The 27,073-nt window shown below is 48.9% G+C and overlaps 1 protein-coding gene across 8 annotated transcripts in view; it reads left to right on the plus strand.

Annotated features, from left to right (window-relative positions):
* SPTAN1 (spectrin alpha, non-erythrocytic 1) overlaps positions 1–27,073 on the plus strand; it is a 59,802-nt gene that overhangs the window by 17,795 nt on the left and 14,934 nt on the right. For 5 of the 8 annotated variants that reach the window (XM_057548503.1, XM_057548502.1, XM_057548509.1 and 2 more), the window contains 33 exons: positions 164–308; positions 384–538; positions 1,229–1,364; positions 3,243–3,344; positions 4,224–4,361; positions 4,869–4,979; positions 5,548–5,625; positions 5,736–5,891; positions 6,119–6,323; positions 6,867–7,048; positions 7,406–7,649; positions 7,850–7,972; positions 8,541–8,758; positions 9,954–10,046; positions 10,345–10,479; positions 11,549–11,697; positions 12,783–12,842; positions 13,954–14,152; positions 15,641–15,745; positions 16,189–16,212; positions 16,765–16,800; positions 18,938–18,985; positions 19,739–19,830; positions 20,109–20,253; positions 20,345–20,526; positions 21,085–21,184; positions 21,306–21,503; positions 21,606–21,752; positions 22,779–22,882; positions 22,988–23,150; positions 25,222–25,353; positions 25,626–25,763; positions 26,583–26,687. In XM_057548503.1, coding sequence (XP_057404486.1) covers positions 164–308; positions 384–538; positions 1,229–1,364; positions 3,243–3,344; positions 4,224–4,361; positions 4,869–4,979; positions 5,548–5,625; positions 5,736–5,891; positions 6,119–6,323; positions 6,867–7,048; positions 7,406–7,649; positions 7,850–7,972; positions 8,541–8,758; positions 9,954–10,046; positions 10,345–10,479; positions 11,549–11,697; positions 12,783–12,842; positions 13,954–14,152; positions 15,641–15,745; positions 16,189–16,212; positions 16,765–16,800; positions 18,938–18,985; positions 19,739–19,830; positions 20,109–20,253; positions 20,345–20,526; positions 21,085–21,184; positions 21,306–21,503; positions 21,606–21,752; positions 22,779–22,882; positions 22,988–23,150; positions 25,222–25,353; positions 25,626–25,763; positions 26,583–26,687 — 4,348 coding nt within the window. The remainder of the gene's footprint in view (positions 1–163; positions 309–383; positions 539–1,228; positions 1,365–3,242; positions 3,345–4,223; positions 4,362–4,868; positions 4,980–5,547; positions 5,626–5,735; positions 5,892–6,118; positions 6,324–6,866; positions 7,049–7,405; positions 7,650–7,849; positions 7,973–8,540; positions 8,759–9,953; positions 10,047–10,344; positions 10,480–11,548; positions 11,698–12,782; positions 12,843–13,953; positions 14,153–15,640; positions 15,746–16,188; positions 16,213–16,764; positions 16,801–18,937; positions 18,986–19,738; positions 19,831–20,108; positions 20,254–20,344; positions 20,527–21,084; positions 21,185–21,305; positions 21,504–21,605; positions 21,753–22,778; positions 22,883–22,987; positions 23,151–25,221; positions 25,354–25,625; positions 25,764–26,582; positions 26,688–27,073) is intronic. The other 3 variants (XM_057548507.1, XM_057548510.1, XM_057548506.1) reach the window with 2 other exon arrangements.

The raw sequence follows: 27,073 nt of genomic DNA on the forward strand, positions 1-27,073 counted from the left end.
CGAGCTGAGTGAGGGGCTTGCGGGAAGGGGTCCCCCGGGGGGCGTGCTGAAGCCCAGGGCGAGTCTAGGAAGATGTGGGGCTGACTGGGTCTTGGCCCTGCGTGGCATCCCAGTCCCAGATGGACGTCGTAACCATGGATTAACAGGTGCCTCTGTGCTGTAGGGATGTGGACGAGACCATCAGCTGGATTAAGGAGAAGGAACAGTTAATGGCCTCTGATGATTTTGGCCGGGACCTGGCCAGCGTCCAGGCTCTGCTTCGGAAACACGAGGGTTTGGAGAGAGATCTCGCTGCGTTGGAGGACAAGGTGGGTTTTGAAAGCAGCTGACTATAAATGAGTTAGCCCGGTCAGGAGAGCAGCCCTGACAGAGTATGTCTGCAGGTCAAAGCCCTGTGCGCCGAGGCCGACCGCCTGCAGCAGTCCCACCCTCTGAGTGCCACCCAGATCCAAGTGAAGCGAGAGGAGCTGATCACCAACTGGGAGCAGATCCGCACCCTGGCCGCAGAGAGACACGCACGTCTCGATGATTCCTACAGGTAGAAATGCTCCTCCGGGGCCCCGCAGCCCGTACCAGGGGGCTTTTGTTTTAGAGGTGAGAGGAAGGCAGACTTGACGGTCAGTTCTCTCTGCTGAGAAACCTTCTGTATAGCTTGACAGCTTTCCTCTAGTAAGAAAAGGCAGATGACTTTTTCTTACTGTATTTGTTATGTATTTTTATATTGTATATTAATATATTTCTGTGTTATATTTGGAGACTGGAAACTTTGTAGTGTTTGCATATACACACATAATATTTATAACTTTATAAGTATCTTTTTTCCATCCCATATCACTGTGTTAGAACCAATAGAAATGGAAATAATCTCTTTAGCAATCTGAGCATCATGTGAAATACTCTGTTAAAATTGAGTAAATCAAGGATTGAAAGGGAGAGAATGCTTCTTACTAATAACTAAGGATTGAACTGGGGAGTGACAAGGAAGTTGAAAATAAGGGACAAGCTTGGGGAATTATAGTGATGGACAGAACCTAAATTTTAAAGGCTTGATTTCAGCTTTCTTTTGCTTTCCTTTATAGTCTAGATTTGAAAGAGTCCCATGTTTCCAAGGGCTAGAGTTTGTATGGTTCATTAGACATCTGAGGACATGAATTCAGAGCTCTAGGGCGGTATCTTCCATCTGGGGCCTCCCCTGGAGACCTCTCCTCACTGACCTTTGGTTTCCCAGGCTTCAGCGCTTCCTTGCCGACTTCAGAGACCTTACCAGCTGGGTCACTGAGATGAAAGCCCTCATCAATGCAGATGAACTTGCCAACGATGTGGCTGGGGCCGAAGCCCTGCTGGATAGGCATCAGGAGCACAAGGTGAGGTCTCCAGGGTCTTCCAGAAGCAAAGCCATGAGCTAAACAATGCATCACTGTAGCTCTGTCACTTATAGCCGGAAGTGGCTGAAACCTTGCTCACAGGTAGCTCTCACCATAGGGATTGTGGCTGGTTTTTCCTTTGGAGACTTGCTTTACCTGCTTCTAATAGATGGTTAAGGGAGTTACATGTCAGGAGAATAACTGTGGTTCGTAAAAGCAAAGGGCCAAGCTCTGGCAAGGTGGAGGTGCTACTGTTTTGCACGTGTGTCCTGTGCCACCTTAAACAATGTCTTTGTTTAAATGCTGAATTTCAGTTGGTTTGAGTGAATTTAAATTTCATGATTTGCTGTTTGCCCAGAGAGCATCCATGGGAAACTAGTTTTATGAGATCTTAATAGGCTTTACCTGAAGAAGAAGGGGTTTCTATGGCTAAGAAATTCTGGAAAACACTGTTAAACAAGATTTTAAAAATTATTATTACTATAGGTCTTCTGAGAGGTGCTAGATATAAAAAATTAATATACAAAAGTCAGATATGCCCCTCTGCACTAGCAGCAGTTAGAAGCGTAATTTTTAAAAATACTACTTATAATCGCATCGGAAAACATAAGATACTTGGGAATAAATCTAACAAAAGTTGTATAAGACATCTGTGGAGAAAGCTGTAAAGTTTTGATGAAAGAAAAGAAACACTGAATAAAGGGATGGGCAGGGATGGAATGATCTCTTATAAAGGTACAAATCCTCCCCAAGATTTATACATTCAGTGCAATTCCAGGGGAAGGCCTTTATTTCTGGAATGAGACAAGATGATTTTAAAATTAATTTGGAAGGAAAAAAATCAAAACCAGCTGAGACAATTATGAAGAAAGGGGAGGGACTCACCCTACCAGGTATTACAAAATCATAAACAAATCCATCTGGCAGGACTTCCCTGGTGGCGCAGTGGTTAAGCATCCGCCTGCCAGGCTTCCCTGGTGGCGCAGTGGTTAAGAATCTGCCTGCCAATGCAGGAGACACGGGTTCGAGCCCTGATCTGGGAAGATCCCATATGCCGTGGAGCAACTAAGCCCGTGCGCCACAGCTAATGAGCCTGCGCTCTAGAGCCCGCGAGCCACAGCTACTGAGCCCGTGTGCCACAACTACTGAAGCCCGTGCGCCTAGAGCCCGTGCTTCGCAACAAGAGAAGCCACCACAATGAGAAGCCTGCACACCACAACGAAGAGTAGCCCCCGCTCGCCACAACCAGAGAAAAGCCCATGTGCAGCAACGAAGACCCAATGCAGCCAAAAATAAAATAAAATAAATTTATTAAGAAAAAGAATCCGCCTGCCAATGCAAGGGACACGGGTTCGAGCCCTGGTCTGGGAAGATCCCACATGCTGTGGAGCTACTGAGCCTGTGCGCCACAACTACCAAGCCTGCATACCACAACTACTGAAGCCCGCGCGCCTAGAGCCCGTGCTCCACAATAAGAGGAGCCACCATAATGAGAAGGCTGTGCGCAGCAACGAAGACCCAATGCAGCCAAAAATTAATTAATTAATTATTTTAAATGTTAAAAAAAATCCATCTGGCGCAAGGAAGACCCGAAATAGACCAATGGAGCAGAAGACAGAGAGCTCAGACCCTATAGATGTGTGGAAACTTGACAGTTTGACAGGTGGCACGAAAAGCCAGTAGGAAACAGACTTCTTAATAAATGATGCTCTCCTGTTTGATGACCTAGGCTGTTATTAGGAAACCTGGCCTTATCTTTGATGTTTTCCTCATTCTAGATGTGATATTCCTGATATGTAATGATTATGTGAAATTCAGTAACTTCCTCTTCTTTTACAAGATGCTGGGCATAAATTGTCCTTTTTTTCCCCCCATTAGGGTGAAATTGACGCTCATGAAGATAGCTTTAAATCTGCAGATGAGTCTGGACAGGCCCTGCTTGCTGCTGGTCATTATGCCTCAGATGAAGTGAGGGAGAAGGTAAGAGAGGAGAAAGGCTCTTTTACTAAGTCTCCGAAAGCTGTTATCCAGCCTTAAATATCCAGACGTTGCATTCACCCTGGTGTGCGAGAAAACTTACACAAGAGATTCCGCCTGGAAGCAGCAACTCCAGAGATTTAAAAAGAAGATGTGTGGTGATTGATCAGGGAGAGAAAGTTCCATTTGTTTGGGATACATGCAACACATTTCCTACTTAAAGGGGGCTTTGCAGGGAGCTGAGTCCTGCATTAGTAGTTGGAGCCAAGAGGAAACAAATTTGTATTAAATTATTTGTGTGTGTGTGTATAATTCCAGAGTTTCAAAGTATCTTTATGAAGATGCTTGAGGAACATTAGATAATGATATATATTTTTAATATTATAGAGACCAAGAAGAGACATTTCAAAGACACACTTTATTGTCATTAACTTCAGAGCCTAAAAATTAAGCCTAGGGCATTCATGGGTCTAGTCAGAGTATTCTGGGGAGTACCCACTCAATTGACATCTCTCACCTAAGAGCCCCTACTCCATTTATGCTGCCTCACTTTTACATAGATGCCCTTTTTCTTCTACCTAGGGGTTTATTTGCCATTTTTGCCTAACATTATTTGTGATAATGTGGCAATAAATTAATTCTAGATTCATTCGAGCAGGGCCACCCCTCTTAGGTTTAACATAAACTTTCAGCAAGCCACTCAGGATCTGTGGTTTCTTGTGGCTTGGCTGACACGTGCAAGGAAATGTTCTCCTTCCCTTATGCCAATCGGAGCAGAGGCCTGAAGGTCGGCAGAGGGTTGGAAATGCCAGGGCAGCCTCTGTGTCTGCCCAGCGGCCGTGGGCACTGAGGTTCCCTCTGCCTGCCCCCTCTCCCCCGTAGCTGACCATCCTCTCCGAGGAGCGGGCCGCGCTGCTGGAGCTGTGGGAGCTGCGGCGGCAGCAGTACGAGCAGTGCATGGACCTGCAGCTCTTCTACCGCGACACTGAGCAGGTGGACAACTGGATGAGCAAACAGGAGGTGATTGGGGACGGGAACCGGCCGCCTGTGCTATCCGCTGCTCCGTCAGCGCATTCTGTGCGGGGCCACCACTGGTTCAGTTCTGCGACAAGTGGAGGGGGTGCCAGCTTCTGTGGGCTCTGCCAGCACGGTCCTTGCTGCCGAGATTGAAAGGCCCTCAGAAAAGGCCCCAGTTTTTCAGGGGAGTGTGATGGTGTGAAGTTTTTTGTCAAAGAGATTTTGTTTCTTTAGAACATAGCATTATGCGCAATTTAAATCTAACAGAAGCAACAGAAGCTATTGGAAAAAAGTTTCAGTGGAATGTGGAATAAGGATTTCATGCTCTTGTTGGATTAGTTTAAAGGGAATCTGAAGAGACTTCTGGCTTTCTGGGGGAGATCTGAAGGTTTAATAGCCATAGAACTTCTTTCCTTCTTTTTGTCCTTCTGCCAGAATAGCCTTTGCTTTCCAGCCTTAGGAGGTGAAAGGAATCAGACATTATCTCAACACTTTGTTTCCTCTTGTAAGGCGTTCCTGTTGAATGAAGACCTGGGAGATTCCTTGGATAGCGTGGAAGCACTTCTCAAGAAGCACGAGGACTTCGAGAAATCCCTCAGTGCCCAGGAGGAGAAGATTACAGTAAGATCCCTCCTTGCTGTCAGTGCCTTCAAATGATCGTTAGCGTCAGCAGAGGTCTCGTCTCGTTCCAAAAGGTTTCTGAGCAGATTCAGTGAAGGCTCCGGGTGCTTAAAGTCTCACGGTGATGACTGACCACCTTGTTGGAGACACAGCACGACTTCTAGAATGAAGTCATTTTCTTGATGTAAACCTCCAAGTTGAGATTACCTTCCTCTAAAAGTCATTAAGAATTAATGTAAGAGATATTTTCCCATTGAACACAGACCTTAGAAGTAGGAATTGAAAGGCTCTTGACCCATATCTGACTCCGTCAGTTCCTGCTGTGACGTTAGCTGCAGCTAATGTCTCCAGTCCTGAGTGAAGCTAGCGTAACTCTGTGCCCTCTGACTAAGAACATCAAGCAAAAACTCAACAGTTGAGGGATAAAGGTTGTCATAGCAAACCTCAGAGTGAAAACCTTGACCTGTGTTCAGGTCTAGAGCATTTCACGCCCTGTTCTGCACTTTCCTCTGGGGGCCAAGCTGTGGAAGAGTCGCTCACCAGTGAAGAACCTTATTCTTCTTCCTAGGCCTTAGACGAGTTTGCCACCAAGCTAATTCAGAACAACCACTATGCGATGGAAGACGTGGCTACTCGCCGAGATGCGGTAAGTGTGCAGCCTCTTTACACGCCTCCTTTCTGTCCGTGGGTGGCCCTTCTGAGCCTGATCTGCAGGGGGGTAAGAGCTGGAGATTCACAGGGGGCCTTGCCTTCCAGCTGTTGAACCGCCGCAACGCCCTTCACGAGAGAGCCATGTATCGCCGGGCCCAGCTGGCTGATTCCTTCCACTTGCAGCAGTTTTTCCGTGACTCTGATGAGCTCAAGAGTTGGGTCAATGAGAAGATGAAAACCGCCACAGATGAAGCTTATAAAGTAATGTCCTGTTAGCATTGCCATGTAGCACTTGGTTAGTAAGCTAAACACAGCACTCACAGATAAATTGTAGCTAAAGAAAGAAATCGGAAATTTCAAAATACACACTATTTAATGTAATCTGACCATTTTATACGTGCCCCTATAAAGATAAATGTGAGGGTAATGCAGTGTAACTTGATGTCCTTAGGTTCAAGATAGAACCCCCTTCTTCCTTTCCTTGGCAGGACCCATCCAACCTGCAAGGGAAAGTACAGAAGCATCAGGCTTTTGAGGCTGAGCTCTCGGCAAACCAGAGCCGCATTGACGCCCTGGAGAAAGCCGGGCAAAAGCTGATTGACGTCAACCACTATGCCAAGGACGAGGTGGCAGCTCGAATGAATGAGGTCATCAGTTTGTGGAAGAAACTGCTGGAGGCCACGGAACTAAAAGGTGAGAGGAGGTGTGCACGGGGTTACGGGAGGCCGTTTGGGGAGTTAAATCTTCCTCCCTCGTTCCGTGTTTTGGGGACATGTGCCACCCAGCCAAGCTGAGCTGGGTGACCTGAGCACTCGGGCTCACTTCCTGGGTAGGGGTCACCTGCCGTGGGTTCCTGATGCTTTGCTGATTTGGTGAATGTGGTTGAGCGTGCTGGTCGGGGAGGGCAGGGAGCCTGAGTGAGAAGAGGATGATTTGGTCGTTGGGCCTGACTGACTTGGGCCTCATCACTGAAAGTCAGAGCTCAGCCGTGAGCCAAGGGCACTTAACCATTCACCAGCCCCTATCCCATGGGGGTTAGAAGGCTTCTTAAACGACTTCCAATTCAGCATCTGAAAGGTAGAGCAGAGGCTGCGGTTTTTCGTTACCCTCTTGATAGCAGTGAAGCTGTAGCTGAAATCCTGCCCCGTGGTCCTTCTGTGAGGTGCCGTCGTTTGAGAGCAGCGCTGGCAGAAGGATAGTGTTAACTAATGAAATCAAACTTGCCTCCTTGACTAGGAATAAAGCTCCGCGAGGCTAACCAGCAGCAGCAGTTTAATCGCAACGTTGAGGACATCGAGCTGTGGCTGTACGAAGTGGAGGGTCACCTGGCTTCGGACGATTACGGCAAAGACCTTACCAATGTCCAGAACCTCCAGAAGAAGCACGCCCTGCTGGAGGCCGATGTGGCAGCACACCAGGTACGGTGACCTGGGCGCGGCTTTTGGGCCACTGAGCACAGGAGTGAGAGTGGCCAGTCAGTCAAGACCAGCTGGTGTGGGGAGGGATGAAGTGTGTTGATTTTCTTAGAGAACCACGTATGCGCCATATGCTTCAGTTCAAATTAGACTGCCTTCCCTCGGACCTTTCTGGGATCCCAGAATGAGGGGAAACAATGGCAGAAAGAATGCTCTCGGGTATGGGAAAAGAACCGTGTTATACTTTCTCGGTATGTGAGCAAACCACACCTGAAGTAATCAAGTCAGCCTAGAAATGTCCAGAACGTAGTTGCCCCACACTGGGCCAGGCTTTCAAGACTCTGTCCTACCCATTCCCAGGATCGAATCGATGGCATCACCATCCAGGCCCGCCAGTTCCAGGATGCTGGCCACTTCGATGCTGAAAACATCAAGAAGAAGCAGGAAGCCCTGGTGGCTCGCTATGAGGCTCTCAAGGAGCCCATGATTGCCCGGAAGCAGAAGCTGGCTGACTCTCTGCGTTTGCAGCAGCTCTTCCGTGATGTCGAGGATGAGGAGACATGGATTCGAGAGAAAGAACCCATTGCTGCATCCACCAACAGAGGTCAGCCTCCCACCATCAGATAAGAATCCAGTTGGGAAAGGGCTCTACCCTTATGGCAGGAAGGGGACCAGTGTCAGAATGAGCAAGGTCAAGTTTAAGTTGAACTGGAAGTTTAGGTAAATCGTGGTGGAAGCTACGTGACAGTAGTGCGGCCTCTTCTCTTGATGGCTTGGGTGACTTGGGAGTGGTTTCTCTTTCAGGCAAAGATTTAATTGGAGTCCAGAATCTGCTAAAGAAACACCAAGCCCTACAAGCAGAGATTGCCGGACACGAGCCCCGCATCAAAGCAGTTACACAGAAGGGGAACGCCATGGTGGATGAAGGTGAGTGTCGTCGGAAAAGTGGCTTCACTCTCATTCATCACGACGCTCTTCTTAGAAGGCTGAGTGCGTGGACCCAAGTCAGGCCGGGCTGTAGGGTTGAAGACCGTCCCCACTCTCTCCTGAGGTATGACTTTGACTTGCCCATAACCTCTCTGAGCCGAACTTGTTACCTGTGAGGTGGGGATGATATCACCTGCTCCCACAGTTGTGAGGATTAAACGAGGTCAGATACTGAGGAGCCTGAGACAGTGCCCGGCAAGGGTGAGGCTCCGTGACTGAGAGTTGGGGGAGTGGGGGCTGTTATTTTTATTGTTTCTTTATGATAACATCACTGATGCCAACTAGGGATACCTGCTTCGTAGAGTCTAGGTAGACTTCATGGTTTGAGGAGGCAGAAGACAAGCAGATCTGTTGGGCTGGAACCTGGGCCTCTCATAAAACTGAAAATATGAAGGGGCCTGGCTCCCCAGGATGTGGTGTCGTAGGTGCACTGAGCGCACAGAGGACGTTTGTCCTGCTGCAACGTGTCCGCGTGCTTCTCGTCCTTCCTCCCCTGCCCGCCTCGCAGGCCATTTTGCTGCAGAGGACGTGAAGGCCAAGCTGAACGAGCTGAACCAGAAGTGGGAGTCGCTGAAATCTAAGGCCTCCCAGCGGCGGCAGGACCTGGAGGACTCGCTGCAGGCCCAGCAGTACTTCGCCGACGCCAACGAGGCCGAGTCGTGGATGCGGGAGAAGGAGCCCATCGTAGGCAGCACCGACTACGGGAAGGACGAGGACTCGGCTGAGGTGACGCGAGCTGGGGGCTGCCGGGCTCGGGCTGGGGGCTGGTTAGGAGAACGACCACGTGGAAGGTGCAGCCTCACGGTGGTCGCTCTTCAAAGTGTTTCAGCGTCTTCTTTCCCTTTTTACTATGGAAATTCAGTCATATTTAAAGAGGAGAGCAGACGGCCTTTCACCATCAGCTGTGACCATTTCTCCATTCTTGTTTCATTTTTTCTCCCCCATCTGTGTACACATACGTACATAAACACAGTTCTTTGTTAGTCATCTTTTTTCAGTGGACCCCTTAAATTTTATTTATAAAGGTCTAGGTGTAGCCGTGTGCCTACCTCTTCTCTTGCCAGTCTTCACAAAAACCACAGTGAGCTGAATATTGACACGACCTGAGATGATTTTTGGAAGTGGTGGTAGAGGAAAATGGAGAAGTACCGAGTGTGGTGGGGAACGGGGTTCCTTGGAGGAGGGAGCTGCCACTTGTTGGGAATGTTTATTTCTTAGGATGGGGGTGGATCCGCTGTATGTGTGATGTTGTTCTTTATGTCCCTTCATGTGCTTCAGGGGTTGCATGGTTAAGCATGTAAAGGCAGGCTGAAAAGATGATAATAGAAATCACAGTATTTCCTCCAAATTAAATGTTTATCAAAAAGGGGAAAGAGAAAAACAAATACAGTATGCTAACACATATATATGGAATCTAAGGGAAAATAAAGGTCAAGAAGAACCTAGTGGCAAGACGGGAATAAAGACACAGACCTACTAGAGAATGGACTTGAGGATAGGGGGAGGGGTAAGATGTGACAGGGTGAGAGAGTGGCATAGACATATATACACTACCAAATGTAAAATAGATAGCTAGTGGGAAGCAGCCACATAGCACAGGGAGATCAGCTCGGTGCTTTGTGACCACCTAGTGGGGTGGGATAGGGAGGGTGGGAGGGAGGGAGACGCAAGAGGGAAGAGATATGGGAACATATGTATATGTATAACTGATTCACTTTGTTATAAAGCAGAAACTAACACACCATTGTAAAGCAATTATACTCCAATAAAGATGTTTAAAAAAAAAAAAAAGGGAGAGAGTGGAGGACTGATCAGGTCGCCGGGTAACTAAACAGATTTCAGAGGCAGGTGGCGTGTGGGAGAGGCAGCGGGGCGGCTCTGGCTTCTTGCTCAGGGTCGCCGTGTGTTATTTTGGTTCCAGGCTCTGCTAAAGAAACACGAGGCTTTGATGTCGGATCTCAGCGCTTACGGCAGCAGCATCCAGGCTCTGCGAGAGCAGGCCCAGTCGTGCCGGGTGAGTGTGGCTTCCGTTCAGCAGCTGCGAGTTCCCTGGGGGCTGGGGGGCCAGGGAAGATGAAGGACCCGGATGCGGCCAGCAAGTGTCACGGTCATAGGTGATGTTCTTGGGACCTTAAAGATCCCAGACAGCTGAACTTCCTGAATCAGATTTTGTTGGTAACTTCAGAGAAGAACTCTCACAAAGGTGTGTTTGGTAAATTTGGGACAGCTGTGGAAGTTGGAATCCGCCGTGAGCTTAGGTGGCACACCGGGGACATCCTATAACTTTGTTTGCCCTTCCTTTGGATTTTTAGCAACAAGTGGCCCCCATGGATGACGAGACTGGGAAGGAGCTGGTCTTGGCGCTCTATGACTATCAGGAGAAGAGTCCTCGAGAGGTCACCATGAAGAAAGGAGATATCCTCACCTTACTCAACAGCACCAACAAGGCAAGCGCAGAAAGAGGCCGTGTGTTGGTCTCCATCAGCACCGCCAGTTTCGCTCAATTGGGTGTCTTGGGAGTGTGTCTTTCCAGGATGAGGCTGGTTTCGAGTTTGAAGACTTTAGTTCCCTGGTCCACCTCCCACTTCATACAGGTTTATCCTGTTTTGCCTGTGATCAGGATGACCAGTCTTGTTTCCTTGAATACCTGGAAGCTAGTGTAATGACCCACCCTCTCAAGGGTAGCTTTTTTCACCACTGAAAAAAATTCCACGTGGAATTTTTTTCTTTCTTGAACCAAAGTCTGCTCCTCTGTAGCTTGTACCTGTTGGTTCTAGACTGTACGACTGCAGCAGACAGTTGAAGACAGCGCCAACGTCACCCCATAGGCTCCGTCTTGTCAGAGTTAAATGCCGCCTGGTTCATCAGCATTTCTCGCCTGACACGTTCTGGTTTGGCAGTGTCCTTGGAGTGAGGCCATGGTCCTCCACGTGTCATAGGACTGATCCCCAAAGAGCCTGCCTCCCCTCTTGGTCTAGGCTGGGCAAGTGTCCCCGGCCCGGCCGTCGTCAAGAACCTCCTATTCCCACACCCTCAGCTTACCCCAGTCGTGGGAGTTTGAGAAAACCTGACTGGTGTCTTTATGTTGACTCTCACCCTCAACTAACCATCCGGGCTGACTGATTTACTCAACAGCAGCCTCATCCAGTAGAACCTTCTGCGGTGGTGGATGTTTTATGTCTGTGTTGGCCCCACAGTAGCTGCTAACCGCGGGTGGTTGGGAAGTACTTCACAAGTGGCAAGTGCAGCTGCGTTTTTATTTAATTTCACTGAACTAACTTAAGCGTGGCTCATGGCTGCAGTATCAGCACAGTTGCAGGGCGTCTACGCGAAGAGAAGGCTGGCCTTCCTGCCCCGAGTCATCGGGGCTGCACTCGAGACCCTCTGCATACTTGGCACGTCACGGGATTCTCTTGACTTGATGAGAGCTTTCTTTTGTATGCACACAGGCCTCCTTGGATCCTTCCTTCCTCAGGCGAGGAATTGGCTTTCAAGTCTCTCTTTTTTTTCCCTTAGGACTGGTGGAAAGTGGAGGTGAACGATCGTCAGGGTTTCGTGCCGGCCGCGTACGTGAAGAAGCTGGACCCCGCGCAGTCGGCCTCCCGGGAGAACCTCCTGGAGGAGCAGGGCAGCATTGCGCTGCGGCAGGAGCAGATCGACAACCAGTAAGGGCCTCGCCGTCGGGCACGAAGGGCCCAGCGCCGCTTGGGGCTTAGTCTGCATCACACATGGGCTGAGGTTTAGGCAGCGTCCCGAGGCTCCAGAGCAAAGGCTCTTACGATGCCTGTGTGCACTCAAGAACACACTCTTCCTGCCTTTCCCAAGTCACTTCCAACCCACACAGCTCTGCTGGAACCTAAAGTCCCTGACCCGTACCTTTATTTTCCTTTGTTTTGTTGTCTTCCCCTGCATTGGCAAGTTTCTTTTCCTAGACATTTGCTAATTATTACCATCTCAGTCTTTGTCCTCCGGGTCAGGAGATGCTCTTGAAATTGGGTTTTTAGCTGTTCCACACCCCTCCTGCTCTGCCCTTTGTAAAAGGCCGCGTAGAGAGCGTCTCTGTCTATCATGACTTTGTGCTCTGAGAATGGAGTGTATTTTTTATGAAACGGCTTTGTCCTCTTTTCTGTAGCTAAGCCCCCATAAAGAGCTATGTTCTTCCTTTAGGGCATATGTTACTCTGCTCATGAAATCAAAAGCTTTAGACACTTGGGAGAGATCCAGAAAATACATCCTCACTAGAGTTTAGAATAATAGAACTTTTCTGACCCTGATGATCCCCGCGAAGATCGGTTATTTGTACACTTAGACGTTTTCTGTTACTGTTAAGACAAGAATGAGAGGTTTTGGCCTGGATCATAAATACGAGAGCAAAAAAGTGGACCAGATATCTGACTACAGTTGCGTGTTAGCCCTCAGGAAAATCTCTTCCTCGGGGTGGTCATTGTATCCCCTGGCCTGGCTCTGCGAAGTGACCAGTGTTTCTAGCACAGGAACATTTACTGCCTTAAGCGTGGCAGACGTCAGGAAAATGAAGGTGAACTAACCCTCTAATTTAATTTGATTTTCCTGCTCTTTCCTTACTGTGATTTTACTCCCGGCCTGGCCTGCTTCCAAGAGCTCTTGAGTGACTCCCTAATTTTCCCCACTCAAAGCGTCTGCCGTCACAGCACCCATTGGAGCCGCCGCCTTCCGTCCCCGTGGATTAACCCCTAATCCATGCGTGCTTTTGCTGTGCCCCTCTGTGCAGGACGCGCGTAACTAAGGAGGCCGGCAGCGTGTCTCTGCGTATGAAACAGGTGGAAGAACTGTGAGTAGGCCGGAAGCTCTGCCGAGCACCGCCCTTGGCTCCCCGTCCACCCTCCCGCTGCCGCTTCTCTTGAAGGCGCTCGTGGGTCCAGGAAGGCGAGGTGGCGGGAGGGGCCCGTCTCTGGCAGCAGCTTTCGCTCACCAGGGAAGGGGTGTGGGTGAAGCTGTGTCAGCTGTGGCCGCTTCTCTCGTCGGTTGCTTCTGTGCAGCTGTGCGTTCAGAGTGTTGTTGGTTCCCCTGCTGGTGGCTGTTGTGCTGGGCCAGCCACTCTCAGCAGACCTGGAGGCCGGTGATGCCGTCGTCCTCCTCAGTAGGCAGGAAACCACATGCCTCGTAAAGTGCTCTGGTACTTGGTAATTCGTTCCTTTTTTATTTCACTTTTGGAAGCTTAGACTGGATTCTAGATTTTTTTTTTTTTGACTTTTAACTCAGTTGTACTAAGTTTGTCATTTTCACATCTCTAAAGATACTAGGAGTTCAGTCTTTTGTATTTTAGTTCCCAAGGGTGAGTGTCATTTGAGTCTTCATAAGAAACGTTCAGCTAATGAAATGTGATTTATGTGATTTCTCCTTCTGAAGTGGCCAAAACTTTCTGAGAAATAAATGTATTATTTTAGAAACAGTAGAAATTTCCTACTGTTCCGGAGATAACTAAAATCCTGTATGAGGCTATTTAAGATAGCTCAGCATACCTTCCCCCACCGCCTGGGGGCTGCTGGCAGAATCATACGACAGGAGAACAAGCCCTCTGTATACATTACGCACAGCAAGTTCATCTCATCTCGCAGCTGTAGTCGCATGGAGCCTGTGGTGGTGTGCCAGACGCTTGGTTTCGGTCCTTTGTGGTTGTGATGTCAGTGCGCACGTGGCTGGGCATGAGTGTGCCGGGCCACCCAGCCACCCAGTTGTGAACAGTGCAGTGTGTGCTTGTCCCTGAGGCTGTCTGTGGGTGCTTGGGGTCTTCGTCTGCCTTCCGATACTTTGTCACCAGGGCATCATCGTTACCGACTCACAGCCTGGGACCCACATCTTGGAGACAGCTGGTAGTTTGCCACCGTCGGAAGCTAACTGTGTCCCCTGCTCCCTCTTGTCACCCTCTCGAATTACATCAGGTACCATTCTTTGCTGGAACTGGGGGAGAAGCGTAAAGGCATGTTGGAGAAGAGTTGTAAGAAGTTTATGCTGTTCCGTGAAGCGAACGAGCTACAGCAGTGGATCAACGAGAAGGAAGCGGCCCTGACGAACGAGGAGGTCGGCGCAGACTTGGAGCAGGTCGAAGTGCTGCAGAAGAAGTTCGATGACTTCCAGAAGGTACGGAAAGTTGTTCAGAGACTTGGTTCTCTTGATTTTTGACTGCGGATTACCAGAATGAAAATTCAGAGATTATATTTCTTCATCTCTGTAGCCATTTTTAAACGAGTTTAATCGAAACTTTTCTCACACCAGTTTAGTTTTGAGGAAATACATGCAGTTTTTTCTACATGTTGTTTTAAGAACTTTCCTAAACCTAACATACAAACATGTGTAAAAGTAGTTTTTCTAATTGGGGTTAAATTCACGTAACGTAGAGTTAACCATTTTAAAGGGTACAATTCAGAAACATTTAGTTCATTCACAGTGTTGCACTACCATCCCCTCTGTCTAAAACATTTTTTATCACTTTAAAGGAGACCACAGACACATTAAGCAGCCACTCCTTATCCCCCTCTTCCCTCCCCCCCAGCACCTGGCAGCCACCGAGCTGCTGCTTGTCTCTGGATTTATGTATTCTGGACATTTCCTATAAATGGAATCATAGATTATGTATTTTATGACTAACAGCTTTCACAGAGCATAACGTTGTCAAGGTTCATCCTTGTAGATGGATCAGTGATCCGTTAACTGTTTATGGCTAATGCTCCATGGTGTGTATATACCACATCTTGTTTATCCATTCCTCAGTTTAAAAGTATTCTTGGGACTTCCCTGGCGGTCCAGTGGTTAAGACTCTGCACTCCCAATGCAGGGGGTGTGGGTTCAATCCCCAGTCAGGGAACTAAGACCCCCCCCTGCATGTCGCACGGTATGGCCAAATAAAAAAGTATTCTTATAACCAATTCAGATGGGTGGGGGGCTTTTCTCCCAGAGTGGCTAGCATTAAAATTTCATCACAGTTTGAACATGTGTCCTGTCCCCCACAAAGAAAGGTTTTTAAAAAATCTCCAACCAGAATAATGGACTTTTTAAAAAAATTTATTTATTTATTAATTTATTTATGGCTGCGTTGGGTCTTCGTTGTTGCGCGTGGGCTTTTCTCTAGTTGTGGCGAATGGGGGCTACTCTTCGTTGTGGTGCGTGGGCTTCTCATTGCGGTGGCTTCTCCTGTTGCGGAGCACAGGATCTAGGTGTGTGGGCTTCAGTAGTTGTGGCACACGGGCTCAGTAGTTACGGCTTGGGGGCTTAGTTGCTCCGCGACATGTGGGATCTTCCCGGACCAGGGCTTCAACCTGTGTCCCCTGCATTGGCAGGCGGATTCTTAACCACTGCACCATCAGGGAAGTCCCATAATAGATTATTATTAACTACAGGTAGTTCACTAAACATGAGACAGACCGTCTCCAATGCCGTGCTCTTTTCTTACTTCCTTGATAGTGACAATCAGGATTTTCTGATTTAGGTGACCGTCAAGGAGTAGAAAAACTATTTATAAGATACCTATTGGACAGAAATTTATATATTCAAACCATAGTTTATGAGTATCTGTTGCTCTTCTTTGAATTGCTGTTGTGGGTTTTAGTTATTATGTCTTTTTCTTTGAAGGATCTCAAGGCCAATGAGTCACGGCTGAAGGACATTAACAAGGTGGCCGAAGACCTGGAGTCCGAAGGTCTGATGGCGGAGGAGGTGCAGGCAGTGCAGCAGCAGGTGGGGGTCTGGCCCCTGCACGGTGTCTGTTAAGGAAGCAGTTTGGCTTCCCCTTCATCCTACATAGCTCAACACGCGTGCTCCGTAGCATAGAGTGTGGCCAGGGCACAGGTTCTCTGTGTGACCTGCACTGTCTTGGTTACCTTTGACGGGAGGGCAAAACAGCTCTCCTCCTTATGCCCATTAAATATTGTGGAAGTTGTTGAATGTTTCTTTAGCCCTTAACTAGTAATAAATTCATGCAGTTCCATAAATAAAGAAAAGGTATTACATAGAAACACTTGGTCTCTCTATAGACTTTAAGAAGTTCCTCTGGCCAGTCAGGCTGCCTGTCTTTTTGTAATTCTCTCCCGTGTCTCCAGGTTTGACATGACAGTGATGAGTGTAACTTAGAAGTGTGTATTTCCTCTAATAATCGAACTGGTTTTCTTCTCTGCTTGTAGGAGGTGTATGGCGCGATGCCCAGGGTAAGTGTCCAGTGCCCCGTGTGGAACTTGAACTTGAGAAGGATTAGATCCTGGGAAGAGTATAAAGTCAAGAACCTCGTAAGGATTGCTGTTCTTGAACCTCAAGAGATGCCTTTTGTGTGTAAAAATCTGTGGAAAAGAAATAGCAGAAGTTGGTCTCTATTTGCCATCCTCCAAAGATCAAAAGAGTTTTTCTCTGTTCAGTTACCTAGAACTTTTTCCACAGCAGTTCTTTAGGTTTGTTTATCCCTCTTCGAAGAATCCTCTGAATATGACATAAAGAAAAGCTGGACATTTTATTAAATGTCCTCATTGTCTCCATTTCTCCTACTGCATTAAAAAAGGAATTTTTCTCTCCTATTTGTTCGCTTCATGTCCCTCGAGCAGCCTTGCAGTTCGCTGCCAGCCAGTGTTGAGTTCTGAGTCACAGAGGGAATTGCTGTTCCAGCTGATTCCTCTGTGAACTTCCTGTCGTCCAGAGGGAAGGCTGGGGCTGCTTTGTTTTGTGCACAGTTGCCTGGCTGCCTAAATGCCTCCTTTTTCTTTGAATAGGATGAAACTGATTCCAAGACGGCTTCCCCGTGGAAGGTAAGAGCTTCTTGGCAAATTATTATTTCCAAAGGTTTTCCAGGAACAGAAATACTTTACGTCCTTTTCTGGCATGACTGTTTTCTGAGTATTTAGGCTTGTCTGAGCCTGTGGTTGTTTCTGGACTTGTTTGGCCTGGTGTCGTTCTGACCCTGGTGTTGTATTCTTGGAATCTGTCATGCCTTGAAATGTGATGCTTAATACACAGAAGCAAAATGTCTCCCTGCAGATGCTCAGCACAAATTCAGTTAGGTCGAGTTTATCATGCACCGTCGCTGCCAGGGTATACAGTTGGCCCTCCACATCCGTGGGTCCACATCCTCGGATTCAACCAACCAACAATTGAAAATACTAGCATCCGATCCATGGTTGGTCGAATCCAAGGATGCAGAACCCGCCCATACAGGGCGCCGGCTCCAAGGGTCTTGAGCATCTGTGGATTTTAGTACCTCGGGGGGGTCCTGGGATCATTCCCTCTCGGGTACCAAGGTTACAGGGGTGACTGCAGTTCACAGAGGTCACACTGCATCGTCAGGCATGGTCCCACCAATAGGACTACAGCCCAAAAGGACACATGAAGTGAGGATGAAAAGGAGCATAAACTCCACTCATCGTCTGCCTGACCGCTTTCTCCCATGGCCTAAGAAAGGCTTGAGAGAAGGTCCACATCCTGACGAGACACATAAAGGGGGGACACCAGATGTTTACCAGCTTCAGTGGACATTATTCCAGAGAGATCCAGGGGTGGTGCTTGACCCGGGTGGGCATAACTTCCAGGAGGACAGGGGATAAGCTTTTTCATGTGAAGCGTTTATAGCCATGATTATGGAACTAGTTGCCTAAATGCCAATTCTAGCATCTTTCCTCCTGACCCAGCTCTTCAGGAATATGCCACTTGAGTTATAGGCAAGCTAGAAAGAGCAGATTTCTACTTTATGAAAGTACATCTTCCTAAAATCTGAAGAAAGCATGAAAATCTAAAAACAAAAAGGCTCCCCGCACCGGTCCCTAGGTTGGTACTTCTCAGCCCTGTCATGAGGTCTGACCTGTTGTGAGGACCTAGGCTGAAAGGGGTTTGTTTCTTTGGCCTCCTTATCCCTCCAGGCTCTGACCATTCTGCTTATTAAATAGGCTCCAAATTGGCAGGGAGGGTGCATTTTTCCTTGGATTCCGCTTTCTCCCCTTTTCTCAATCTTAATTTTCGTTGCGTAGCAAAAATCAGTCATTGGTGACATGAATGAGCAGCAGCCTTACCTACCTGATCTCCTGCCAGAGTTCTTCTGGTAACAGGTGTTTTTTCAGAAATGTATTTTAGATGACTTTACAAACACCAGTCAGTACCTCCTGTTTCTGAAAAGGATTGGAAACAATGGGTGTCTGCTTTCCGAGCCCTGTACGCACCCACACTGGTTGAACATGCCATTGGGTGTGTCACAGGAACATCCTAGGAGCCTAACTTCGCTGCGTCCAAGCTCAGCTCCTCCTTCTCTTTACATACTTGAAGGTTACGAGCATCACAGTGCCTGCCAAGTAGGGTTTCTTTCTCATAAAACTAGGTGGGCTCTGAGATCCCAAGGGGCGTTTGATTTTTGGAAGTGACTACATTGATGAGAAGGAAGCTGTCGCCAGTGTATTTTCTTTTTCATCTAGTAAGGCTCTTGCCCTTAGTTCAAGGGGGATACTGTTAGAAGGACCCACAGTCCAGTAACCATAAACAGAAATGAAGTTAGTGATGTCCTTGACTATTTAAATAGTCCCAGCTGCCAGCATTTGTTCAACTAAGTGTGTTTTCTGGACTCTTCTCCTGTAGTAGGGACAAGAAAAAGACACCAATCAGTAGTCTTTGAGCCTTTTTTTTCCCGTCCAACCAGCCGTTTTAATTGTGGTTTTCACCGCTCTTTTCACTCTTCGAGTAAAATGAATCATTGAGTTGGGTGTGATTGTGCACTTGGGTTTCTGCCTGACTTTCTAGTTGTTGATACTCTCATTGCTGCTCTGCTCAGAAATTTGATGGTATCCTTTTAACAATCATTTTGGTGGACATTTGGGACGTAATTAATGGCACTTGCATCTCAGATTTCTCTCTTAATCAGCAGACACTTGATTAGTTTGCTCTTCTGCTTTCCTCCCCACATAGTCTGCTCGCCTGATGGTTCACACCGTGGCCACCTTTAATTCCATCAAGGTAAGAAACCATGGCAGCTTTCCTTGTCTTCCCCGGTCTCCTTCATTGTCTCCTTCTCCTGTCTTCAGCAAGGCTCTTGTCCTAATTAGTTGTATGAACTGTAGCACTTGTCACTCTCCTGGGCCCGAGGGTGTCCTGGCCAGTATTACTCTCTTTGTGCAGCAGGAGGCTGTGCTCAGCTTGCCTGGTCCTGGCGGTGAGCCTGGTGAGCTTCTTCCCTCACCCCCAGGAGGGCCCGGAGCTGCGAGGAGCGTATTGTCGGAAGGCAGTGACTGCCTTTCTTGCCTCCTTTCTGGACCCCGAGCTGGTTTGTCTCCCCAGTACAAGGTCCTGCAGCTGCGCTGCGCTCCTTGGGCTGCTGCTGCCCGGCGATACAGCCGTGCGGGGTGTCGGGGAGCAGTAGACTTGGGGACTTGTCCACTCGGTGGTTGTTAGGAAGCAGTTGCTCTGAGGCAGGCACCAGGCTAGGAGCTGAGAGTGAAGATAAGTCAGCTGCGTCTCTCCTACTGCTTCCGCGGTGATTCCAAGTCAGGTGTTGGTGGAGTGTTTGCGCCGTGGCGTCCGGCGAGCTGTGGCAGGGTCTGGCTTTCTGGACTTTTGCTGTCGTGGTGTGCTCAACGACTGAACTAGGAAGCTTGGAAACAGGAAATCATCTGTGCCCCAGCCTTTCCTTTCACGTTAAGCCACCAGTCCTCTGGTTCTGGCCCTTCTCCCAGAGTCTGGTGTGGCTGACACTTTGCTGCCCTCCCCCAGGAGCTGAACGAACGCTGGCGGTCCCTGCAGCAGCTGGCCGAGGAGCGGAGCCAGCTCCTGGGCAGTGCCCACGAAGTGCAGAGGTTCCACAGGTGAGGGTCGGCCGGGGCTGGCAGGGGAGGAGCAGGCGACAGTTGGGTTCCCGCCGACGGTAACGGCTGGGTCTTGTCGATGGTTGTGCTCTGGCACCTGGTGGACGCTCTCAGTCAGTAATGCTAAGCAGATCAATTTGTGTTCCTTGCTGTTTAGAGCTGTTGGTGGGCCACCGACACATGTGCTGGTGCCAGTGAAATTAAGTTTCCCTACTTGACCTGAGGTTAAGGCAGCCGTACTCAGCACTCATTAACTTGAACGTGTGTCTCACCTACAGAGATGCTGACGAAACCAAAGAGTGGATCGAAGAGAAGAATCAGGCTCTAAACACAGACAATTATGGCCACGACCTGGCCAGTGTCCAAGCCCTGCAGCGCAAGCACGAGGGCTTTGAGAGGGACCTCGCGGCCCTCGGCGACAAGGTGAGAGCGTGTGGATGGGGAGCCGCCTCCCCCCGATTCCGCCCGAGGCTGAGCCCCCTCCTTTCCCGCTGCTCACCGCTTTCTTCCCCAGGTGAATTCCCTTGGCGAAACAGCCGAGCGCCTGATCCAGTCCCACCCCGAGTCGGCAGCGGACCTGCAGGAGAAGTGCGCCGAGTTGAACCAGGCGTGGAGCAGCCTGGGCAAGCGCGCCGACCAGCGCAAGGCCAAGCTGGGCCATTCCCACGACCTGCAGCGCTTCCTCAGCGACTTCCGGTGAGAAGCCGGCTCGCTGGCTCTGGGCCAGGGGCCTTTCTAGCTGGATTAAATGCATGCCTGGATCTAGCACTTACAAGGCTTAATCCTGGGAATTCCCTGGCGGCCCAGTGGTTAGGACTCGGTACTTTCACTCCTGGGAGTCCGGGTTCAATCACTGGTTGGGGAACTGAGATCCCACAAGCCACACAGCAAAAAAACAAAAAAAAAAACCACTTAATCCTAAAGAAAAGCATTTGCGTTTGAAGCTGTAGAAAACTTAACCACAGCTACTGTCTGTAAGAACCTGTTATTCTGTAGGGTGAGAAGATCTTAGTTATAAACCTGTTCATTTTTCCTCTGAGGAATTCTTGATTTTTTCTTTTCTTATTATTTCAATAAGACAAACAAGAAGCTTTGAAATACTTTGCCTGGAGTTCTAGCCCCATTCAATAGATTAACTAGATTAACCCCAAATAACCCTCTGAGATAAGAATTATGTAGTTCTCTCTTTTCCTGGGCAGAAGGCCTGCTTGCCAGGTAGCGTAATAGCCATTCCTCTGTGGATCTGGTTTCCAGGGACCTCATGTCTTGGATCAATGGAATCCGAGGGTTGGTGTCCTCAGACGAGCTAGCCAAGGATGTCACCGGAGCCGAGGCCCTGCTGGAACGGCACCAGGTGGGTGGGCCTGCTGAGCAGCAGAGACGTGGTGGCCCTGCCAGGCCGGGAGGACCTTTGCAGCTGACGTGAGAGTACGCAGCTCCTGCCAGTTACCTAATCCCTTCCCTCCTCTTGGCAGGAACACCGGACGGAAATTGACGCCAGGGCTGGCACTTTCCAGGCCTTCGAGCAGTTTGGGCAGCAGCTGTTGGCTCATGGGCACTACGCCAGCCCCGAGATCAAGGAGAAACTACAGATTCTAGATCAAGAGCGTGCAGACCTGGAGAAGGCCTGGGTGCAGCGCAGGATGATGTTGGATCAGTGCCTTGAGCTGCAGGTGCCCGTGCTGGCCAGTAACTCCCTATTTGCCGCGGGGTTTCTGGCTGGGTGTCCGGTCGCCGCAGGCTCTGTCTCCTCACTGGCCTCTCCCCTCCTGCAGCTCTTCCATCGGGACTGCGAGCAGGCCGAGAGCTGGATGGCCGCCCGGGAGGCCTTCCTGAGCACCGAGGACAGGGGCGACTCGCTGGACGGCGTGGAGGCACTGATCAAGAAGCACGAGGACTTCGACAAAGCCATCAACGTCCAGGTGAGGCCTTGTGCCTTTCCAGGTGGACAGCTTCTGTCTCTCTGTTGGCGTATTCTCCTTTCCCTTCCCAGTGACTAGAGAAAAAAATAGTTACTGTGTGCTTAACTCAGCTGCAGAGCTCTGGTAGCGTCCTCAAATGAAAATACTTGGTGTTGACTACAGAGGAGGCAGCGTGGTCCCCACTGGGTCCAGTGCAGAGCTCTGCAGTCTAGGAAAAGTGACATACGTTAATCGTTTTTTAAACTTTATATATAAATTCTGGCATTTCTGAGGTTTTGTTTGTTTGTTTGAGGCATGCTTTTAAAAATGTTCATATTATCCAATTTGTGTCTTTTTCTATGTTATTTATTTAATTTTGGCTGTGTTGGGTCTTCGTGGCTGCGCGCGGGCTTTCTCTAGTTGCGGGGAGTGGAGGGCTGCTCTTCGTTGCAGTGCGCGGGCTTCTCACTGCGGTGGCTTTTCTTGTTGTGGCACACGGGCTTAGTTGCTCCGCAGCATGTGGGATCTTCCCGGACCAGAGTTCAAACCTGTGTCCCCTGCATTGGTAGGCGGATTCTTAACCACTGCGCCACCAGGGAAGTCCCATTTCTGAGGTTTTAATAACAGAGATGCCACAGGGAAAAAATTTTATACCGAAAGGGAAGAAAAACAAACTTATGGGTAGGTAAGTGAATCCATGAACATAAACCAGAAAGATGCAAAACTCTTAGGCTTATAAACCATTTTGTTGAAAATCGGACAATGTTTTCGTATGAAACCTAATTTTGTACGTGACGTCTGCTGGTGCTCAAGCCCCGGCCCCACCCCAGCGTGACCTGGAATCTTCTTGAGTTAAACTCTACTCTAATAATGATTGAAATCAAGCTTTCCTCTGGCTTTTTACACTCCTGCTTCTAGAGTGTCAGTGTATTCTGATCCCGTCACCAGCTAGTCACCCAAAATAACCATTCTCTTCTCGAGACCTGCAGTCCAGGCGAGGCAGAGTCGTCTTGCCCGCCTTGACCTTACGCCTCTGTTTGCTGACAGGAGGAGAAGATTGCCGCCCTGCAGTCCTTTGCCGACCAGCTCATCGCCGGCGGCCACTACGCCAAAGGCGACATCTCCAGCCGGCGCAATGAGGTTCTGGACAGGTGGGTGGTCTGTGCAGCCGACGGGTCTTGCCGCCCTTGTGTGAGCGGCCCGGCCTGTCTAGTTCTGTGGGGTGCTCACCTTTGCTCTCGGTTTCACTTTCTCAGGTGGCGACGTCTTAAAGCCCAGATGATTGAGAAAAGGTCAAAGCTGGGAGAATCGCAGACTCTCCAGCAGTTCAGCCGGGATGTGGATGAGATTGAAGCTTGGATCAGCGAAAAATTACAGACTGCAAGTGATGAGTCATATAAGGATCCTACCAACATCCAGGTGAGCTGAACAGATTAGCTGTTTATCTCCGAAGTAGCCTGTGTTATTGAGTTGATCTTGTTAAAATAAGGTATCTTTAAAAGAGGGAGATACCTCTAAGACAACTTCCTCGTACCCCCAGTGATGCCAAGAAAAAGTATTTTTTTTTTTTTTGAAAAAGTATTTTAATAAGATGAACCGGTGGGAAAGCCTCACTTAAATGATGAGAGCCATTTCAGAAGCCGCTTTCCTCATTTGCCTCTGTTGAAACCATGTCTGCTATTAAAGAGTCTGCAGAAAAGGCCCCCTTGTATTTGCTGTTCCTGAATGCTCACCTTCCCAGGGGAAGTATGACAGCAAAATGAGTTTCTGTTGAATAGCTGATATGCATATTCACATAAGTGTACTGAACTCTTGTTATTTTAATCTATTTTTGTAGCTTTCCAAGCTGCTGGTAAGTTTTATGTTTTTTTTTAAGAGTTTTAGTTAAACGAGCTCCAGTGTTTGTGCTCTTGTGTGTAGATTCTCGTAATTGTAGATTCTGCCGGTGTCTCCTCATCCACGCTTTTCATTTCTAATCATCCATCAGCCTCCATTCAAGTGTCCCCGTGGGACGTGGCTTTCTCTGTTGTAATTAGCCTGCAACCTTTCACTCCCCCTCCCCCCTCCCAATTTATCACTTAGGCAAGTTCTGTACAGTGTTTGATTTGGGGGGCAGTAGTTGACTGCTTTCTTTTAAGAGGTGTGCTTCTTTTAAAAAATGAAATAGCTTTTTCTGTGTAAACTTGGGTTCCTCTTGCTCTGGGCTCGTGGCTCTCGGTGGACTAGGGCAGGGCCAGGTGTGAGAGTTTCGTTGCCCACGCAGTCTGGCATCCAGAAGTGCTGGTCACTGGAGAGGGACAGCTAGAGATCCACAGAGAGGCAGGTGATCTGCTTCCTAAGTCTAAGAGGAACTGGGGGTGAGAAGTTAAGATAAAAGTGAACATTACCCAAGGGGCAGTGAAAGAGACTTTCTAGTCAAAATGTAGCTTAGAAGTTGCCTAAATGGATGGAAGAAATGAAGAAATAGAATGGATGGGAATTGAGGCAAAGAACGATCAGAACAAGAAACAGAAGAAGAGGGGCTTTTGTCAGGATGTGTGGGCATTTGAGACTCTTTTTGTTTCTGTAGTTGGGCTTGGGCACAGAGTTGGTGCAAGGACGCTTCATGTTGGTGCTGCATTTCGCCAGCCACATGGCTCCACCTTTTGACAGTTGCTGCCCCTGAAATGAAACATTTGATGCAGAATCCTTCCCCAGTTGTACTGCTTTTTTCCTTTTAGTTCTTTTTTCCCCAGATCACATTCTTGCCTGCAACCCTGCATTTTTCACCCAGAACTGCCCCACAGCTGCATCCTCCCACTTGTCTCCCGTGGTGCCCCCCAGCCTCAGATGCCCATCATCCTCCCAGCCCTCTCTTCTAGCAAAAAGAAATTCTTACCTACAGTCAAGCCTGGATTTTGACAAATCCAGCAGTTTTGATTGATTGCAGCTGCCAGATGAGAAACCAGCAAAGCCAGGGTTTGCGGCAGCTGTAGCCTTCTCTGTCGACGGAGGGGAGGCTGGCCCCCGGATACCTTATTTCATAGTGCCTGCCACCTTAGGTGATGAGAGGGCCATATGTGTGTTATTAGTTAGAGCTGTTTTCCACTAAGGAGAAAGCCGTGGATGGAAATTGATGCGCAAGTAGATTCAAAACTACAGTTGGCCGTTACCAGCTCATGCAAAATGTTAGAAAGTGTGTAATTCTAGGATTTCACTCACAGATAACTAGTCCAGCTGATTTAGGAGTTGACTCAATTCACCTACTCCTGAGCTGGTGCATTTCCTGTCTCCCAGCTCGGACCTTCTGCTGAACTTCCATCAGACTGACCCCTGAAGTATTTTGCACAGATTCTGTGATCACCTTCTATAAAAATGTTGACACTTGCCCCTAGTTCCTCAAGTCTGCTACCACTCCCTCCCTTCTGAGAACCCCTTCTCCCTGAAAAGACAGAGCCTAGCAGGACCTGGTTTTGAAAGGTTTGTGGCAGGGTTTCTTTGGTGTTTTCAGAGCAAGCACCAGAAGCATCAGGCCTTCGAAGCAGAACTGCACGCCAACGCGGACCGGATTCGAGGGGTTATCGACATGGGCAACTCCCTCATTGACCGCGGGGCCTGTGCCGGCAGCGAGGACGCCGTCAAGGTACGCCGTCCCCCAGCTCCCCTCCTCCTGGCCCGGGAAGAAGAGGGGGCTGGATTTGACTTCCAGCATCACCGTCAGCTTGATGATGACCCTGGAATGCAGTCTTAGGAAAATAAACAGAAGACTTCTGGCTGTGTTGCTGAGGGGATGCTAGTGAGAGTGGCTCCTGGGAGCATCTTCCATCCTCCTCTGTGAGGGGCGTCAGGTCGGCTTCCAGAGAGGGCGCGGACCGTGGAGTTGGCCATCTCCAACGGCTCCCTTCTCTTGCCCAGGCCCGGCTGGCCGCCTTAGCTGACCAGTGGCAGTTCCTGGTGCAGAAGTCGGCTGAGAAGAGCCAGAAGCTGAAAGAAGCCAACAAGCAGCAGAACTTCAACACTGGGATCAAGGACTTTGACTTCTGGCTCTCTGAGGTGAGGCCACGGGGCTTCCCTTCCCCACTGGAGGGTTCCGTGGAAAGGCAGGGCTCTCCCGACATCCCTTTTAACAGAAATCATCATCAAGTGTGAGCTGTGTACTCTGAGGGGTTTGTAGTCAGGGGGAGGGAATGTTTACAGAAGAGAGAGCTTATCTCTGGTTGGACGTGGGTCACTTGTTTCCACAGGAAAACGCAAACAGGAGTGGGTGGTGGGGTCTGTGTGCAGGCCGCTCTCACGGTACCCAGGTAGAAACCAGAACAGCAAAGAGCCCGGAGGCCAGAGTTAGTCCTGCGGTCTCTGTAGACTGTTCAGAGAGTACAGAAAGTAAAAAGAAATAAAAAAATTTTAAAGACCACTATTCTGTATCTATCTGGTCTACACCTATTTCCGTGACTTTTTGTGTAGCTGTACTTTTATGTGTTTGAGCTCATAACGTAATTTTTCATCAGTACGTATTGGTGGTGTTATTTCAAGTCATGAAAAAGTCTTCCTGAACATTTGAATAACTGCCTTAGACCATCACAGAGTTAGGCCATAATTTAACCATTCCCATACTGTGGGCCACGCTGGTGCTCCCAGCTTTGGGGGATACGTTTTGCTGCAGTGAACATCTCTGTACATTAGTCTTTGCCCGAGCTGCCGCCTCTCTGCTCAGGGGAGGGTCCACGCCGAGCCGGCACAACAGCAGCGTGTGGTGGGGAAGTTTGCAGCTGTCCAGACAGGGGCGCCTGGGGGACGAGTGGGCATCCTGGGTTCGCCAGGACACGGAATGTGCTCCAGACAGTAGCCTTCCCGTTCATGTTTCATTGCCAGGTGGAAGCCCTGCTGGCCTCTGAGGATTACGGCAAAGACCTGGCTTCTGTGAACAACCTGCTAAAAAAACATCAACTGCTGGAGGCGGACATCTCTGCCCATGAGGTAAGCGGAGGGGGCGCCAGGCCGGGCTCTGGGACACGGCCGTGCGTGACTCTAAGGAGACCTGGCGCATTTGGGGACGGACAGTGATGTTCATCCCTTAAAGCCAAGGTGCTCAAACGTTGTGGTCTCAGGGCTATTTTGTGCTCTGAACCATTATTGAGAGCCCCTAGGAGAGTTAGTTATGTAGGTTTTATCTATTGGTATTTGCCATTATTAAAACTTAAATTTTTAGAGCTAAATTTTTTAAAAATAATTTCAAAAAAATTTAAAAATAATTTCAAAAGGTTACCTACTGTATGATTTCATTTATATGGTATTCTCAAAATGACAGATTATAGAGATGGAGAACAGATTAGTGGTTGCCAGGAGTTAGGGACAGGGTAGGG

Source organism: Balaenoptera acutorostrata, chromosome 6, assembly GCF_949987535.1.
Source record: "Balaenoptera acutorostrata chromosome 6, mBalAcu1.1, whole genome shotgun sequence".
NCBI lineage: Eukaryota > Metazoa > Chordata > Mammalia > Artiodactyla > Balaenopteridae > Balaenoptera > Balaenoptera acutorostrata.